The following is a 20,220-nucleotide window of genomic DNA, read 5'->3' as shown; positions in this document are numbered from 1 at the left end:
TGGTCCATTTCCTCCTATCCACCAGCACCTCTTCCTTAAATGCAGACTATAAGGTCTGCAGGGTAAAGACCATCTTTATGCCTTGTGTTGGTACACCACCACCCATTATACACCCTTAGACTTAAATGCTAATGCTATTAACTGCAACAGCATTTCTAACATCCAAACCATTTCTTAGAAACAGTCCCACCTTGTCAAGGCAAAGGCATGAGACCAAAAAGAAAAACACCAATAGAAAAGAAAATCAAGTCTCTGAAGAGCACTTGAGACTGACTCATTTCTTATCCAAATATAAATACACCTGTCTTTAAAAGAAGAAGCAAAACCACTATACAAAATAATATATATCAAACTTGGTCTATTTAGGAATACTTTATGCATTCAATTAAGTTTTCTGCTTCATGTTCTCCCTACTCCTTGCTCCCCATTATCTAACATTGTATGTAGACCTAACACTTCATGGTAAGATTTGGCAAAGCAAAAACAATCTGACAAAGGTATACTATCAGGAACAAATCACCTAAATACAACAAATTGATTGACTCTCTAAATTTTCCCTAACATATTATATTACCTTTATTTACATGTTTCTAGAACGTAATTGTTTTCCTCTTGTACCTTCACATTTCTACGTATTTCCAAAAACACATTCTTCACTTGTTATTTTAAGTATATTACACACCTATATTTGTATCCATCCTTTTTACAGACGTGGGATTTAAATCCAAGCTTTGGCAGGTAACTCAGCCCTGTTGCTTAGCAGCAGTTGAGACACATGTAAATGCAATAATGGAAATTCTCGCGGTTACAAAAGTGGAAAGCTCTTGCCTGCTAAAAGCGGATGTTTATAAATTGGCTGGAAGCAGAGTAAGTGGCAATATTAGATTAGAAAAATTCTTTCCAAACAAAATACAGCCTTGAGTACAAAGCCAACCAGACTGAGACAACCTAAATAATAAAGAGACTGAAGTTAAAAAGCCAAGAGTCAATATTTAATTATGATTGGTTTTATGTATTGATCACTCTAGTATTTTAACCATCATATGATTACCAGTATAACAGACCACACTCCATTTCATTTAATGGGTGAAATAATGGATTCATGAAAGTCAACTGCAAAACTTTTGCTGTCTTTATAGAACTGGGATTTCATATAATCTCCATTTTTTTCATTAAAAAGTATTTTTAAAAGCACTAATCCAAGTGTCCATGTGAATCCAAAGCCAACTGCTTAGCACTCCATCTCTGCTTAAAAAAATACCTGGTGTAATCTGTATTTGACAGGTCCATATGCTCACAGAAACATGTGGATTACAACTGAAGCTTCTTAATTCTATGGTACCATCAGCAAGAAGGAGCCTAAAATGGTCTCCAAACTGAAACAAATGGCCTTGATCATGACCCAGGTTAATGATGAGGACTGTCCCTTCCTACATGTGCTTAAGCATCTTCTGCATTGCTGGCGCGTAACATCCTGAAGGGTTGTGCCCATGCTCATCATTACAGACTTAAGACCTAATTCTTTGCACATGGAGGATGCAATTTAGCTTAGGCATCTAAAAGTTAATTGTCTAAGTCTAAAACACAGCTATGAAACTTGAGATTCCCTTCATAGTGAATGGAGAATGGCATTTCCACAGTATCATTAATTTCTTCCAAAAATAAAAGTTCAAGATCAGATTAAATCCTTTGAGAACTCTCCTTCAGCCTATTAGCTATTAAAGAAATGAAGGTGGTTTTGTATAAGTCAGCCAAAATGAATAATCCCCTGGAAATGCCTCTCTCTTTCCATTGACTCTAGTGGAGCCTGAATGACAAACTAGCCTTCAGATGGCAAAATTAATCCTAACCCTTACATATGTGCTGAAGCTCAATGGCAGGGATGAGGGTGACTAAATAAGCAATGATCTAGTGGAGAATGTCCTGGATTTTAACTAACAAGCTCTGAGTACTATACCCAAAGGTACTAATAATCTCCTGAAAATTAATTTAAGTCCATTTCTACCTCTAATGCAGACTGATTCTTACAGTCTGTAAAGGAGTTCTTTTGATACTCAGATTTAGTTTGGGACTCCTTCAACCTAGAGATAATTTAAAACATCATATTTTAGTCTACAGTGCCACATCCCCTGAGCTCTAACTCTATTTGCTGTTTACACATTGCAGGTTTACACATTGCATAAGGTTTTTTCCCCTACTGAACTCTGCTCAGCAGAAAGGAAGAAATAACGGATTTTCCTATTCTGAACATTTGACAAAAGGTTTTATTTCTTCAAACTGAGCACCATTTATTTGTGATTTTTCTCCCTTCTAAATATGATGGTTTGTCAGCTTGTGTCACTCATTCTCTATTCATTTCCATCAGCTGTGACTCTGGCTCCCATGAGAACACTTCAATTTTGTTGCAAGGCCCAGAAATACGATAATCAACAAATATTTCTAGGTCAAACCCGTTGTCACAGTGTCAGCATGTTCATCAGAAATACTGATGTAATTAAACGCTGATTTGCCACTCCAACTACCAGCAAGACAGATATAAAATACAGTTTGGTTTATATAGATCTTTTTAAATTGTCCCCCTTTAAGAACCTTGTGAAAGATAATCAGTTATACTGAAAAACCAAACCATGAAAAATGCTTAATACTTTTATGATGTTTCGCCTTTTACTGCTCTACAAACATTAACTAATTAAGCCTCACAATACCCAAGTGAGGAATGGAAGGAAGCATTATTACGGTTATATATTATAATTATATGTCTCATTTAGAACTTCCTGGCTTGTGACTTTTAAAGTAATTATTATAATTATCATAAAACTAATAAAAAGTCAGAAACAACCATTTTTTTTCAGTATGAATGTGTTTTATGCTAAAGAGTTTACTAATGCCTAAAAGCACACTTATTCTTCATGTATCTCAGCTTCTATTTTCCCTTTTTCTGTCTGAGTCCACAGGACTTGATCTTGCTTCCACCAAAGGGGAGGAAAATCTTGCCAATGACCACAGTGTGTCCTTGATTTTAACAACAATAAAAAAAAATTGTGTGAAGTGAGTTTATCTCTGCCATTTTTACTATTTGGTAAGAAACCATTATGAGATCTTGATATGAAACATTCTTATATGTTCCAAACAATATTATAAAGCCTCTATAATATCCTGTAACTGGGATTAATTTTACTTTTCTTATGTAAAATTGTTTTCTCTCAAATACCTCTCACCAGTGTTGAGATTCCTCTTCCCAATTCTAGCCATCTAACAGCTCACTGGCACCCTTTAGATACAGGTAGACAGGTTCCCTCAGAGAATGGTTTCTGTCATCTCTCTCATACATCTATCTTGTAACAAGATGATTTGCCCATTGGAGATGCCTTTGCTCTCCAGTAATAACATAGTGCCATATGCTTCTCTTGTAATACTGGAATTTTCAAGGTCTATGGGGACAAAATCCATTTTGGTAACTACACAGAAGTGTCATACAACATTTGAACTTTCAATTGGCTCCTTCATAATAGCCAGTCACTGCAAATTCTTAGGAGTTAACCACAGCTGGATAAGCCTCTGGGAGAAGCTTCTTTATAAGGCTGTAATCAACTGAATGATAATTTGGAAAAGGTTCTCAGGTAGTTTCTTTTAGCTGGAAGCACAGCAGTTGTGATAATTTCTTCTTCTTTTTTAATTTTGTAGTATAGACTCAACAGTACTAATGTATGTACAGTGGATCCAGCAGAAGAGAAGAACAAGAAGTAGTCTAATGAACCCAAAATACACACAATACTGTTTTGTTGACAGCTGCTGGAAAAAAAACAAAGAAGTAAAAAGATCTGATAATATCAAGCAGGTCAGGCCAAGATTAATAGAGGATTAATAGGAAGATTAATGTTCCTAACTTGCAATCCAGAAACCATCCAGAGAACTGCTTAGTCTCCTAGGTTGCCACCTATTACCTGCATACCCCAACCATGGCTGGACATGGTGCTCAGTTCATCTGCCTGTTAAAAAAGGAAGTTGCCATCGAATGCCATCAACAGTGGTTTTCCATAATATGTTATTTTCTGCAGCAAGTTGCCAATACAGTTCTTGTGCTAGTTGTAGATAGTATTTTGACTGTACTTGCCTCATGACACTAGAAAGACCAGCTGGCTAAACAGATGTGGTAATATCTGTTTTGTTTGGCCAATGAACTGAAAAAACCCACAATGGCTTGAATGGGAGTTCCCAGGAGTGCCCAGTTCAGCAACTTCTCTTGTGCACTTCCAGATACTATATTTGTCATTTCAGGATGAGCTTGGTAACAGATTATTTGCTTGTGGAAGTTACCAAGAGAGAAGGAATTTCCATACAAAAGATAAAAAGTGGTGAACATATTCTCAACACAAAAAATAGTTTTAAGGCCATCTGTCATTCTTTTGCAAAGTATATCATATGTTATAAAACAAGAAACTGGTAAAATGCAAGCCAAGTCTTGGTCCCACAGAAAGTGTCAATCTTCCATGGATTTGAACAGACCCATTGGCTATTCAATCTGTTCATTTATAACCTTATTTAAAGACTGCAGTGCAGTTCTTCTCAGAACCATGCATTTCATTACAGATATGTAACCTTAAACATGGAAAGGATTGTCTAGATAATGTCCCCTTGCCAACATTCTCTTCATTATCTATCTTAAGTTATAAAACCCTTAGGTTTATAAAAATACATGTACTTTTAAATCTTCCAAGGTCTACCACAAGTTTACATTTATCCAGGCTCAATCTCTTTTCTTTTTAATTTCTTTCATTTCTCAAACCTGTATTGTTTGACACCACCACCATTCATGTAACTGGCATTACTGCCAAAAAAAATTTAAAAATAAAAAAATGACAGATTTAAAAACCCCCAACTTCTGACATAGTAAATTGGAAAAGTATACGTTCAAAGATTAAAAGGAAGGCATTTCAAAAATTTTTCTGAAGACATTTCATTTTAGTTCAAGTAAAAGATTCTGGATAGTTCCATTTCTTAAAGTGTTTCTCAGCTCCATTAACAATGCATAACGAACACTCAGCTATGCCCACTCATTTTGCTTTGCTATGCAGAATCTTGACAGAGCTTGTAGACTTGTATTTTAGAACGGTTTTCAGCTATAGAGTTCTCCTTTGCATAACGGATTGGGCTGGCTTTCTGATGTTGTACTGCCCTTTTCTTAAAGTAAAGAGAGAGACAAATTAAAATAAAATCACCAAGCCCACATCATAGGTTGAATGAGCACAACCAACAGCAAGCTTCTCATCATGTTGAAGTCACAGCATCCCTTGCCCAACAAGGCAGACTTGCAGAAATTCAAAAGCTGGAGAAGAAAAGGACAAAGGTTCACATATCACATCAGGCTTCACTATTCAACTAGCCAGTGCCCTAGGAAAAACAGAGCGGAGCTATCTGAGAAGCAAAGCAAAGCACATTATGGTTAAGAAAAAGATGGGGATGTACTTAAGACTCTGCATGCCTCACAGTCAGGACTGTGCAGAACCTTGGAGATGCCAAGGTTGCATCTCCTGGCCCACTCCAGGAAGAAAGTGGGCACTTTGCTCCTTGGGGGAGAAAACTTTTGCTTTCTTATTATATTGCATTCTGTGAATTTACCCAGTTACAGCAAGCATTGAGGCCCCAATACAATAAATGAGTTCTAACAATTCAAAAAGGGCATTTTTAGTCCATCATGGATGATACTAAAGAACTATTCTTACTTTGGTCAAACTCTTACCCTCCACCATAACACTTCCACTTCACTATACATGTGACTTGTGCACTGTTACGGCTCCCTTTTGTTATACAGTAAAATGATCTACACAGTAACTAGGGATTGCTTTTTCTCGTAAAGAGGTTTTTTTTCCCCTTGCTGTTCTTTTGGCTCCAAGACATGCATTCTTGTCTGCACAGTAACACAACTTCAGCTGTCCCTTGACCCAGCTATTACACCAACGTGCTGGCAATAAAACCTGAGAGACACTTCTTCAACCAGCGAGCTACATGAACTCACTCACACCACACATACACAGGACTTCCATGGAATTTTTATACCATTCCAGGCTTTTACTCTACATAAAAGGGAAGGAGAAAAAGTAAAAAGTGTTTGTGCCCACTGGTGTACTTTGTAGTGACATGGGACATCCCACAGAAATCAGCGGTCCTCTTAGGACTATGTACTTGCTTTCATAGCATTGTATGTAGAACAATATTTCTATGAATCTGGAAACTTAAATATAGCCTAAAGTATTCTGGCAATAGGTAAAATGCATGTGCATAAGCCCAGAATAGATGAGAGCAAAGAAAATGATTGAGATGAACAATCACATGGAAATAAAGAACACTGGGTACACGTATAGAAAATGGAAACAAATAACTGAAAACTGCCTGAAGGCAATTATTATTGGCGATAATGCAGGGATAATGTTTTCATAAGGATTAACTGTTCTGGAGCACTTTTCCCATGTGTAAAGCACAACATACTTTTTATTCAGATAGGTTGATTTGGCAGCCTCTTTATTGCTAGCAAAAACTATTTATTGTGCCTGTGCAGGAAAAATTTCACCCTCGGATAGCCAGAATGCAGTTCTTCTATCTCACACTGACAGCCGCCTGCTGGGTAGAGCTCAAGAGCTAATTTCCCAGTGATAGTCCACTTCTATAGGATGCCTATTAGAAGTTTGTGTGCCAAATTAATAATTTTCAAAAGTCTTTAATAAACTTGGCTATGCTTTAATGTAATTTTTATACTGAATGTGTTAAATTCTACTTTGGAACAGATTTGATTTCTTTGTCAAAATGTCATTATTCTTACACAGAGGTAACAGAGGTACATCACTTTAAAAGAAACTGCTGAATACAAAGACAACTTATTATTTCCACCATTTACCTTTTGTTAGCATTATTTTTTAACTCAGCTTTATTGCCCTGGACTTGCTGGTGATTTTCTATATGAGCAACTTAATTTTCTGAGAGTGAAAATAGGGTTTCCTTACCTGCTGTTTTACAGCATGTGCTCTCTTTCATGATTTTTCATATTTCAAAAATACCCCAGAGTAGTAGATGCAGGAAGCAGAAACTGTCCTTATTCTCCCTACTCTTGGCCACACATTAGAATAACCCCAGAATTTATGTCTCTGTGAAAATAACATCAGGCCCATTAAACACCATTTTCCTGCCATACAGAAAAACTCCAGGGGAAAAGAATCTTAAAAATAAATGAGCGGATAGACTAATACACCATAGGGGCTAATTTGCAGCACAGAGTTTGCAATTCTAACACAAGGCCACTAATTTGTCGGGATTCCCTTGTCATATACCATATTTAACTGTAGCAAGAACTAATTGATAGCTAAATAATTGCTTCTTCAAGCCAAGACTAATATAGCACCCTTACAATCAAATATGACTATTACTATTATAAACTCCCATTTTCAGAATCCTATTTCATATACCAGCATTTCTTCCAGCTCAAAAAAAAAAAAAAAAAGGAAAAAAAAAAGACATTAGATAAGTTTTAAAGAGCTGTTCTAGAGTTTAACCGCAGTTTTCTTGCTGACTTTTTAAGAGCCACCATATACTGGACATCCAAAAATCTACCTTTCTCAGGCCGAGTATTGTCTGAATTATTACTTTTCTCCAAAAAAACCCAAACCCAACAAAACCCCAAACAAATTCCATGTACGCATATATTTTAAAAAGTCAAATATTGGGAACTATGACTTCCTAAAGCAATAAAGTGAGTGTTAAGGCATCACTTTTCTGCACAAATGAGCAACAGAAGAGATAAGAAGAAAATTGTGTGTGCAGTACCATTACTGTGAAGCTGATGCTCAGCTGTACCTTTCTGTGGCTTTAGAAATGCATGAAATGGTATGACTGTATTTCTCCAAGAAAACTTTGGGACTTGGTCAGCACTAAGCAACTGTGAATTCAGAGCAGTGGATTACCACCTAAGTGACTTGTCCTAATAAGGAAACCAGGAGAAGTTTAATGTGTGTCTATAATGTTTGTACCAAGTTTACCAACCCACGTGTAACATAAGACTCAATGTGCTGAAGATGCTTTATATCAAAATGGAGAAATTGGACCCTGAGGAAAGCAGATGTGTTTTACTCCTGAATGAAGTTAGGAGTGTTAATGGAGTACAGGGGATGGCACCCGACCTGGCAAGTGCCACCAGCATCTGTGGGAGGGAAAGTGGGAAGCAGTGATTTAGTGGGAAGAACAACTGTATCCTTTCCTGCCAGGGCTAAGGCATGTGTGTGTGGGTAGGGAGTCTCTGAAGGGAACTGAGGACATCTGCATTTCACCGGGACCACATCCAAAGACCATCACTTTCCAGCTACCCATGTTTAGCAGCTGGCTGAAAAGCAGTTGGCTGGAGTTTATTCTGGTGAAAACAGATCCATGCTAGGAGGGAGGTTGTCTCCTGAAGTCATCTGCAGGCTTTACCTGTGGTGTCCTGTGAGGCTTTCACAGCACAGTTTCTTGTTTTAATTGGTCCATTCTTAGACAACTCATCATTTCAGTTACATGGTTTAGTGACATAATTATCTGCACTGACACATATTATAAAATTAGGCACTGTAATTGCTACATTAATAAACACCAACACAATTAAAAGTGTTTCCAGTACCAAAAAGTTATTTAGAAGAGGGACACAGATCTAGTCAACATGGGCACAAGAAGTAGCGGTAGCCAGAACTTGTGAACATGAAAGCAAATTCAAGGACTGCTCTTTTTAATCAGTGCTTGTGCATTTGGTATTAGCACTAGGGACAGGAATCACACAGACAAAACTCATGTATCTTGGAACAGGGCTTTAACCGTCTCCCAGCCTGATCAGTTTGACAGGGAGGAGCAAATTAGTGAATACCTTTCAAAGAAAGCTGTGAAGAGTCACAAGTATGCTTACAAGTGTGTAATTTCACAGTAAGAGATAACAGTAATTCTAAAGTATATCCTTCCAAATGAAAGGGGACAAAGGCATCTAGAAATAACTTTGTAATTGAATATAATTCTATTGAAAGCTGCTGACAAGGTCCATATAAAATCTTATTCCAATTAATGACCTAAGAATTTTTAATTCTTTTTTTTTAATAGTTTTGTTAACATGGAAATAATCCCCAATTGACTCTGATACTCACTTTGAGGTGAACTGCAGTGTTGATTTACACTTTTGTTTAATCTGCTGTTTCTCTGGACTACAGGGAGATTTTATTTAAAGCTGCGTATTCAGTTCTGGGCTATCCATCCAACCAGACAGCCAAACTTCACAACTTCTCATATAGGTGGATTTCACACAGAAATCTTCTGAGAATGTTTCATATGTATTTCATCAAAATGGCAAAGTGTCATCCAGTCTGAATTTCTTTGTGTTGATTACTTTATCTTCCAAACCACATGTTTTTCGCATTTTGTTTCATTTGTGATTGAATATAAAATTAAGATAGCTAGCTAATTCTCATGCGGTAAGTCATCTCAATTCAGCAATCAATAGGTTTGTCGGTACAAATAACCTATTCCTATGAGCCTTAATTAAACATGAAAAGATAGAAATTTACTCTCACTGAAGAAAAATGAAGTTGATACCCTAAACTACTGGAAACATTCAGACTGTGATTAGTAGAAACCTGACTGGAATCTCAACTAACGTCTACATGATAATAAAAACTGCATTGAACTTGATAACTAAGCGAGCTCCCAAATGTCTCTCCCTGTAAAACCACCTGATGTTTCATTACCTGCACAGCTATAGCTACCCACAGCAGCATGCGTTGCAGTGGTAATAGCAATTTGCCATCTCAAAGTACCCCAAGCAGATGGAGCAGGCTAAGATGCAATGCATGGCTGCAAGAGCCATGGTCCAGACCAATCAGGCCCCTTTAGTTTTTGGAGCATTTATACCCAGCTACAGTGACTCACAACTGTCCATCTGGGAAGCTCTGGAAGTACATATCACTACAGTAATTTAATTTTCTGAAGGACTGATGAGTTCCCCGGGAGGAGAGGGGGAGGTGAATCTGAGGCATGGAGACAGAGACATCGCATCAGGATGAAGGGACTTGGTTCAGAGCACCAAGTTCCTGTTTATACCTTATGAAACAAGAACACTGTTTTCAGCCCCGGGCCTTATGTACAAGTGAGATATTGGAAGCACACTTTGATACTAGAGGAAAACACTTCTATGTTTTAAAAGAAAATACTTTACATCATATTAGTTTACGCCAGTGCTGAAAAGAAATGCCCTGGTTTCAAAGGCTCCTTCAGGAACCATGTAATACCAAACAGCTTTTTAAAATATTTTAAAAAAAGAGAAATGTTTACAGTTCAAGAAATGTGACAAGCTGAAGTCCCTGAAAGACCTTAGTTCACTTTGTCTCAAGGAACAAAAATACATGCTCACTAGCCTTCAGAACAAGTTTTAGGATGATCCAGTTTTCCAAATCAAAGTTACTGAAGACCTAAAATACATGTTTCCACAAAAACGTGGTCACAGATTAACTGTAGACTGCAGATCACAGTGTACATCTAGAGTAGACATTTGATTAAAGTCTGGCCAGAAGTGCCATACTAATGTGCATGTACGAACCCAGCAAGTCAAAGAAACCCCATCCCATGCCATTCTGTAGGGAAAAAAATCTCACTCCAAAGAAATAAAATAAAGGACATTTATATTTTGACCTGTGAAATAATTTCAATTTGACCTTGCCAAAGACAACAAGCAAGTGGTTGAACCTTTCTGTATCTCACCTATCCATACATAATATAGAGACTTTATGTGCTCCATTCACAGTTATTTTATTTAGATTGCAAGAGAAGGGAGTATCTCTGAAAAAAGTACTGTCATTATCACCACTCCCTCTCTCCACTGCACATCCTCAAGGGTTTTTACTGGTTTCATGAACACCCTTCCTTGTGATGAGAAGGAAAGCACTGAGGTGGTATGAAGGGAGAAAGAAGTCCCAAACACTTGACTTTTGCAACAGGTTGGGTAAAGGTTGTGAACCACTGATCAGTCTTGGTGACTGCTTTGAAGACTACTTAACAATGGTAAAATAAGTAGTTACAACAAATAGTAGACCTGAACACCATAACAGCTACAGGACTTGGCGCTGACAATTTGTTGGTTTTTTTTTCCTTTGAGGTCTTTGATACTTTGTGTTAACAGTGGCTATCCTCATCCAAGCTGCACCACTCCTTCCATATTACCCTTCAGGGAAATCATAACCTAATTAATGAATTCAGTGTTTTGCTACAGAAATAATTACAGTATCCCAAATTCATCGTTTTGATTTCTCTGAGGAATCCAACACAGAGCAAAGGTGAGCTGTAAAGGAACAAGGTCCCTTATAAAAATGCATGGCAGTTTTTGGAACTGGTGAGCTTCCTTCAAAATAAAAGATGAAGTAAAAGTAATTTGCATTTTATTGTTGGAAAATTTACCCAGCCTGGATTCTTTTATTGGGCTATGTTGGCAACTAGGGCATGCAAGTACATAGTGAGATTTTTAAGTATTCCAGGCTGGCTTGTCTTGCCCTGGCCGGATATACTTTCGTCAATGCTTTGGACTCGATGTTAGTTTAGAGTGCCTCCAGGAACCACATATAACCACAGAATTACAGAACTATTCAATACTTAGTAATAATCAGAGGTTTTGACTAAACCTTCACATCCCCATACATCTTCTGATTCTGTAAGCCCTGGAGATGCCTTTGGACAGTTGGAATGCTTTATGGATTCATGTGACCATTACTCCTGCCTCTCATGGAGAAGGTGTCAGCATATGTTACTGAATTGTTCAAGCATCAGGAAGATTCATCCCACACGCCTGGACACTCCACAAGTTGCTATTTGGAGCAATTAAGATTTAGCTATTTAGATTTCATCTCTTAGAATTGTCCGACTTCCTCATTTTCTAGATTTAGAGTCTCCAGAGACCGTCTGGAGGATATGGGCCATTATGTGCTCTGCAACAGAAGCAAAGAAAAATAGATTTCAGCCTTTAAAATGAGCCACCAGACATAATGCTGCAAAAAGAAAAGGATTTGTCCTTCTTTGCATCTGAAACTGTTTTTCTACTAACTTCAGGACCCTTACTCTCACCCCTCATCCATACAGACTTACTTTTAAAATAACTGCTGCCTTTAAATGACAGCTAGCAATGTGTACGTTCCTTACACGTGGTGAGAGGAGTTCTGCAGACACTAGATCCAGCTTGTAGGACTGGATGTTAATGGAGCTTGCATCAGACTTCACGGGACTTGAGTCTCACAATTTCAAGAGCAGTCCTAAGCACTTACTTAAATAAGGATCAGGAATGAAAATTCCCATTAGCTTCAGTGAGATTAGGATTTCAATCTAAACTGACTCCATTCTGCATTGTTAAAGGCTCTTAGTATCCACTGTTGTGATTTATGGCCATATTTTCAGAACAGTTTACTACCCAGTGTGCTGGTCCTCTTGTGAAAATTACTGTTTTCATTTTACTTTGCATCTTAAATGAGAATCCACGTTTATTTACTGTATTTTATTTTTCAATATGGTTGCTGATCTTTAAAGCTCTGTTTACTAAAAACAGATTTTAAAAGATGTTCCCTAAAATGTTTAGTCCAGCCATTCTTTTTCCTGGGATCAGGGCAGAGATAGAAATGCAGCAGAAGGGCATGTTACCAATATCCTCCCTTTCCCCAAATCATTCAAAGTCAGCTTCAAAGTTAACACTGCCTTTGGGGTTTGTTTCATTTTGGTTTTCTATGTAAAAGCATTCTGGCCCTTTGTTTTAAAATTCATGCAGCACAATCTCAGCTTCTGTTTGAAACATAAAATAAGCCTCTCATGTGGTTTTCTAGTAGACCTGCATTTTGGCAAAGCATCTGCCTATTCATGTTTATAAGGAGAAGGAGGAGGAAGAACAATGGCATAAGCAGTTTTGCATGGAAAACATCCAGGCAACAAGACCATCCCTTTTTTTTTAACCAAGTCCTGGATGAAAAGCAATTGCAATCTCTTTTGTTTTTAAAGTTATCAGAACCCAATCTTAATACAGCTTTGGAGCACTAAACATATACTTCATCCTGAAAAGCACTCCCCTGTGATAATGCTGGACCGCAAATACATTTGCTTTCCAGCATACTGCCTTTTGGATTCTGCTTTATTAATTTTCCTTTCACAGAAACTTTCACTGCACTTCTGGCGAAAGGTTTTTTACTCTTCAGGAGCATTTGTTTCTAATGATTTTACTGTAATTGCCCCAAATGTGCAGATTTGTATTAAGTGCTTAAGGAATGTATTAAGAATCTTTACCTCATAGATTGTTCTACAACTGCCTCCCAAAGCAAAACTTCCACTGATGCCAATAATGTTACTGTTATTTCTTTCTAGCCTCTATTTGTCCATCTACATATGTGGTGCTTCTTATAGAGCCACCTTGTAATGTCCCTGGATCAGAGCTATTCGTTGCTTTACTTGTTTGCATCCAATGCGATTTCTAATTGTCTCTAACGTAACAGTAATAGTTTTATTATTCCATACTGGTTTTAAAAATTCAGTAACACAGCAGTACTATTAACCTGTTTAAGGATTTTTTAGAGTCATGTTTATAAACAAATACATACCATGTTTTTTGTGTTGCAGTTAATTTTAGGTGGTGCATCCAACAAACATAGTCATATTGTCCAGGAAGACTGCTAGCTCCCCAGATGTGATCTTCTGGAAGGGAGCAACAGCATGGGCTAAAATCATTGTATGAGTAGATACATCAGTATTTTCGATAATCTGCCTGATTTCAAAACATGCTGTTGTTCTTCAGCAATACAGGATTGGTACAATATACCTAAATATGTTAACTATATTAGGTATAATACACCTAACATTGGTATAATATAACTAAAAAGTACTCTTATTATAGGGAGAACTTAAGTGGCCAAACCGCACTCGTAAAACCAGCACAGCTCTTCCAGTTAAAAGAGATGATCCCAGGAAAATCAGTTCCTGCCAGTGCAACTGCATCTATGTTAGGGGCATCTGTAAACACAGCTGTGCTGCTCTGGAATCCCACTTCACAGCCACTGAAAGCCTGAAATGCAGCTCTAACCTACATTTTGAGGAGCTCTGTGCCATCTTTAGAAAGACGCTAGTCTGTCTTGAAAATCTGGATAGAGAAAGAGAGGCTGCAAATATACCCACTTAAATTTCAATAGATTTTTGAGATTCTTTTGTTCTACACATATTAAAATGAGGGACTAGAAATCAATTCCCTTCAAGGCAGGAAATGTGAGATAGAAGCCAAAAATATGACAAACCATTTGATTGTAATTAATCAAATGGCATTACTATTTTTTTTATTTAAATGTTATCTATAAAACCCCAAAACATAGCTAAATAATAGATGTGCAATAAAGTCACAAAGCAAACGACTTTATTTAATGCTAGCATTACATCATGATCACTCCCAACCTTACCCTTCCAGTTAAAGGACCATCGGTGCTTGTTTCTGCTATTAATCCAGAGCTTCTCCATTTCTGCTATTAATCCATGCTTCTCATGTTCAGTGACCCAATTCCAAGAAGTATCACTATATAGAAGCCTATTTTCCACTTAATAAACATGCATAATTCCTGTGAATATTAGCACTGATTATGCACACTTACACACTCTAGGGCATATTCATCTAAACCCAGTGAATTCAAAAGATCTGAAGGAAAATGTATTTGGCCCTCTAGACTGCAAGAAACCCTAAAGAATGACAGGAACAGACCAGAATGTTTTATTGGTATATTTTATTTTAATGACACTTTTGCATATTAATTCTTTCAGCTCTCAGCCCACAATGCTAATGATGTTTTATGTAAGATAAAAGAATTAAGGACTTTTTAGGACAGAAAAAGGGAAAATGAAGAAAGCAAGCAAGGATTAAGCTTAATAATTAGGATGTTCACTTTGAAGATGGAAACTGTAGGTTCCAGACTGTCCGATGCTACTTATCACTATTTCCTGCAGAAAAAGACGTTAATTGGGATATTGCCAGCAGCCCAGAAGGGCCTATGTCATCACAGGTAGAGCAATGAGAGGGTGAGCAGTGCAGATTCAAACTCTTTACAGGAATGTGATAATTGATTCAGAGTTTCCTACAGCTTGATGAGTACTTAAACCACTGTGGTAAAGATGAGGCATTCACATGATCTTTGTTACTTAACAGAGAAAGAAAAAGGACTCCAGCCACTTGATTTTGCTTTGACTTCAAATGTCCTAGATAGTTCTCTGCAGGAGAGGTTTGAAAGATGCAGCTCCCATAGGAAAACAGATGCATATACCCTGGAGAAATGTAGAATTTAATACAAATTCCTGTCGTGAGCATTACCTTGTGGTTTTGCACTGGCACATTTGTTTACAACATGCTGGCTTAATTTTCAGCTTTCTCAGAATGGCATCCACAAATTTCTTCCCCTCCCAAGCTCTGTGCAGACTGTCGGGGCAGCTAACTCGGTGCTTCAGCATTTAGGTCTCTTTGTGGCTCTGGGCTGATAGTATATAAAAAATTCTTCAATAAACTATTTCAAAAATGCCTGAAGCATACAGCTCATTCAGTAACATGGAGGGAAACATGAGTCCTAATAGATTGCCACAGATTATGGATCCCAAGAAGAATCTATCCACCCAAAAATGTACCAATGTTTTTTACTGAACCTGTTAGACTGCAGACAAAGCTAAATACGCAACAGTGTAAAGTATATTTCTGCCTATTAGCTGCTTATTTAAAAGAGGTGTTCTTGACTAAATATTTTTATAGACACTTCCACTAAAAGTGCTGCAAACAATTTTTCTGTAGAGTCTGTTTGTGTAACTGCTATTTATTTTAAGCACTGCATGATTTGTATTCATAATGGAAACTTCAATAGCAAAAGCTTCCAAGCCAAGCTAGAGTAATTCCCCCTTTAGTCAATATGGTCTTCACATACATCAGTAAACAGCACAGTACAATTGATGCAAATACGTAGAGTGGAAGAGTTAGCGTTGAGGACCTGACATCCACATCACACATGTTCTGGACGTTTTACTTCAGACCAACTCTAGCTTATTAGCAGGCATTAGATACAGTAATAACATTAGGTGTGATCCCAGGACACATCTTCTGGTTACATTACATCCAAAAAAATGCAGCTTCTGTGCCCCAAGATTGTGCACGCCACTCTGTAATTACGACGAAAGAGCATAAGTGGAGATAATCAGGAAATTCACCTCAAAATAATACTCCTGGTATAGCCTAAAATATTTTTGCTCTTTAAGCTAACAATATTTTCTATTGTGTGTAAGTAAAAGAAAGTAAGAGCTTTCTTTGCATCTTAGTCTGATGAACAACACCCTCTTATCAATCCACATGAAAGTGTACCACACAACTCTCAAGAACAAAGAAACAGTGTCATCTTAAGAAAATGTAAATCTGAACTGAAGATAAGTCTTGTATTTCTTTTCCAAATATATTTATTGATGGAAATCTTCAATAAAATACAGTTCAGACCAAGAGATAAAATGTCATCCCTCTCAACTATAAGTTCATGCAGAGGAGTTATTAATCAATACACATTTTCACCCTGAATATGCATTAAAGGAATGGAAATGCTGTAAATGCAATCATAATGATTTGGGTCTCCTGCTGGCAGCTCCTCCTGGAAAGATCAAATTTCGCATCTGGGGTTTTGTCTGCAGCCAGCAGCCGGGGCAGGGAGAATGTCCTACATAGGAGAAGTCACCACCACTGACAGCAGTCAGACTATTAGCTCCTTGGAGAGCCCAGGGCCATTATTTTACAAGCATTTCTGTGACAGAAGAAGTAAAACTCTGGATTTACTACAGCTAATCGTATTTCTCCTATGCAAAATTAGTATTTTGCCCTCTATATAGACATTCTATATAGAATGACAATAAGCTGGACTAAATATATGACAGTACCATTACAGAGCAGATCTCAAAACCCGTAACTTCCAAAGCACGGGAGACAATCTTATTTGATGTGCATATCTAAAAATATATGAGGCCATGAAACTAAAAGCCAGATACTGCAGCTTAGTAAGACTACAGAGCTGTCTCCAAATTTCAAGAGCAAAATACTGCTCTGCTCTTCATGTTGTTTTTTTGCACTGCCATTTTTGTAAACATGATATTGAATTTACTTTCTGATGTTTCTTCATAAGTAAAGTATCTTGTGAAATATCTGTGAACACTTCAAACACCCCTTTGAAGGAAGGGAGTTTCGAGCTATTTTCAGAAGATATCTTTCCTCACAACGCACAAAATCATAAAAAAAAATTACTTATTCCCTTTACTGTGGTTTGCCAGAAAGAAAATAATGATTTCGAAAGAGTTAAACAGTTTACGTACTTTATTAGGAACCCATATTTTGTAAAGACCGTTTACTTTCCTCAGAAACATATATGAGAAATGATTAGATGTCTGATCTTGCTGGATATGCACCGAGTACTGTTTAAAATGGAAGCTATAAATTATCAGTGAATAACAAGCACAATACCTGAGGCAGTAAAAATTCTTTCATCTGAAAATAACAGTTATTACAAAGTCAGTTGTTTCTTAAGAAAAGGATTGTGAGGTAACATCTTGAGCCATAAATATTAAAATACGAAGACAGAAACTTATTTATGTAAGCTGGAGTTAGCAGTTTTTGTTAGACCATTCATTAGAAGGAAAAAGGGGCTAGGTAATAATTTGCAGAGTGATCTGGTTCAAGGCTGAAGAAATTTAGGAAAGGACTGTAGCATGCATTTAAGGGAAAAGACAGATAGTCCCACTTGTCTGCAGAAATTGTCAATGTGCTTAATATTAACTACTTACATTTGAAAGGCTTTTTTATTTTTATTCTGCCCCTCACATTGTATTTATGAACCATTCTGATCCTACTGTTCATCATTGCCATCCAATATTTCTCCTAATTAAAATTACTTTGAAGTCTTTGACCTTTAGGCAGACACTTGATTCTGAACTAAAATATAATTATCTTTGTAACATGAATATACTTCTTATGCTGCCCCCATGCTCTTCTTGTTACAGAATAAATACATAATAAAGGTAAGGAAAAGACTACATTGAACTTGATAAAATAATGAAAAATAAGCAGAAAATAAACCAAGCAGCCTGGTTTTTCTTTCCTATATAACAAGAGCATAGAGACAGTAGGGGAAAAATAAAGGCAATACTTAAAATTTAGATAAAGAAATCCTTTGTGCACAGTGTGTAATTTATCTGCAGGACACACTGTCATGAAACTTCACCACTTTTTCTGAAACCAAAAGGACAGTCTTTTATATGAGTAAGTCCAGCAATCAAAAGGTTTGTATTCTGGTGGTATTACATGGGTACAGCGCCATTTATTGAACAGGACCACAACCACTCTTTGAAGGTGAAAGACAGCCATAAATTACAGAGTGCAGAGAATACATTTCTTGTGAGTAAATCACAGCTTTTTTTCTAAGCTTTTGGTTCTGGTCACTGTAGCTATATGAATTGCTGGTGTGATGAGGGTAGCGCTTCCCATTTATCTCCTCATCTTCACCATTGCTTCTCCTAGCAATGGTATTCTTTAGTCTAAATGACTGGCAGCTCTTGACCATATGTTTGATTTACATTATTTTGCAACCTTTTCTATGGCCAAATAATAGGAACTTAATAAATAACTTACTTTTACGTAGAGCTGCTGAAACTCCTCAAGGTTCAGTCTACCACTTGGACAGTCCTTTAGAAATCCTTTGTACCACTGTTTTAGCTCGTGTTCATTGAACTCCGTGCTCTTCACCAGATCCTCCATCACCTCAGGGGCCAGCTTGCTATTCTGTTTCCCCATTCTGCCTTAAGAAGAAATAAATTAATACAATTAGCCAAGTTGCTGTAAACATTTTAAACTGGAATTAGCGACAAAGTTCGAACTCATCACTTGTTTCGTACTCACTGCTGCTTTTAGTCAAATGCAACTTCACAGATTCGCTAGTGAACAGGAACCTAAACTATGCTTGAATAATAGAGGCTGGAAATGGTGAAAAAGACAACATTCTTCTTTCATTTAGGAGTCTTAAGGCCTGGAGACAGACTGCTTATTTGCCTTCAAATTAGGTAATCTCTAGCTTTTCTTTACACTAAGGCTGAAAAAGATGACTGCACTTTTTCTTTGAATTTAACAAAAATTTTTCACAGATTCAGGGATGTCCACAGAATTCCTCTTATCTTTGTCTTCAAAATCTCTTCTGATACAATACCCACATTAGCAGCTACTCTTCACAGGTACAAGGCAGTGGACAGAGAGGCTTGTAATGTACAGCACTAGATGTTCCACCGGGAGGAAGCAACGCGAGAGTCCACACCCTTGATCTCAAAAAATGATGAAACCAAACTGGAAAAATGAATGTAATTCTTATATATATGCACATATATGTGTATATATATACACACACATATGTATAGATATATGTATATATTTATTGCATAGTTGATACAAAATATTTATGTTTCATCACTGGTCCATGAACCATATTTATGGTCCATAAACCATGTTTATGTTTCATCACTGTTAACTCTGGATATACCCACTACATTTGTTATAGACATTTTGTATACACACTTATAAACATAAAACATACAGAAATAAAAAATACGCATATGTGTGCAGATAAATACAGTAATTTCAGCACTACTCATGTTGGCCCTTTGAGATATTTCCAGGTCCTTTGACATTTGACCAAAGCTGTCCTTTGAGAAAACTTCTGAGAAATCCTTTTCTTTAACTTTTCCCACTCTACTACAGTTTGTTTCATGACAGGAGATGTCTTTCAGTTATTTTTTAATCAGATGACAGACAGTACTTAACTTGTCCTGTACAGAACTGCAAAGCAATGAATACTTTCTTTCCTGAGCCTAGCTTAGCATTTCCATTTTTATCTCCCAGTATAGCATCTGTCTCTAGTCTGATTTCTAGTGCATAGCACCACCCATTCCTGATACTAATCTATGGCTTTTGGCATATTCCCCCATTTCGAAGGGCAAGTTTCTTTCTCCTCACGAAGGACATACTTTGCTCTGTTCCAACGAATCAATATATTCACATAATTTTCTTTATGGGAACCTTCCTTGAGCAGGTGCAAAGTTAACCACTCCTCCTGGTCTGTGTGTGGCCAACAAATCCCCTGGTGCCATACTACCAGCAGCATGAGG

General features: G+C 37.2%; 1 protein-coding gene across 2 annotated transcripts in view; it reads right to left on the bottom strand.

The window, feature by feature from the left end:
- Positions 1-18,859, bottom strand: part of VSNL1 (visinin like 1) — a 51,492-nt gene extending 32,633 nt beyond the window's left edge. For both annotated transcript variants that reach the window (XM_059834574.1, XM_059834579.1), the window contains exon 1: positions 18,698-18,859. In XM_059834574.1, the coding sequence (XP_059690557.1) occupies positions 18,698-18,859 (162 nt within the window). The remainder of the gene's footprint in view (positions 1-18,697) is intronic.
- Between the last annotated feature and the right edge of the window lie 1,361 nt (positions 18,860-20,220).

The sequence above is a fragment of the Gavia stellata genome, chromosome 2 (assembly GCF_030936135.1).
Source record: "Gavia stellata isolate bGavSte3 chromosome 2, bGavSte3.hap2, whole genome shotgun sequence".
In the NCBI taxonomy this organism is placed as follows: domain Eukaryota; kingdom Metazoa; phylum Chordata; class Aves; order Gaviiformes; family Gaviidae; genus Gavia; species Gavia stellata.
The sequence above is the reverse complement of the archived record's forward strand: the minus strand, read 5'-3'. Positions and strand labels throughout refer to the sequence as shown.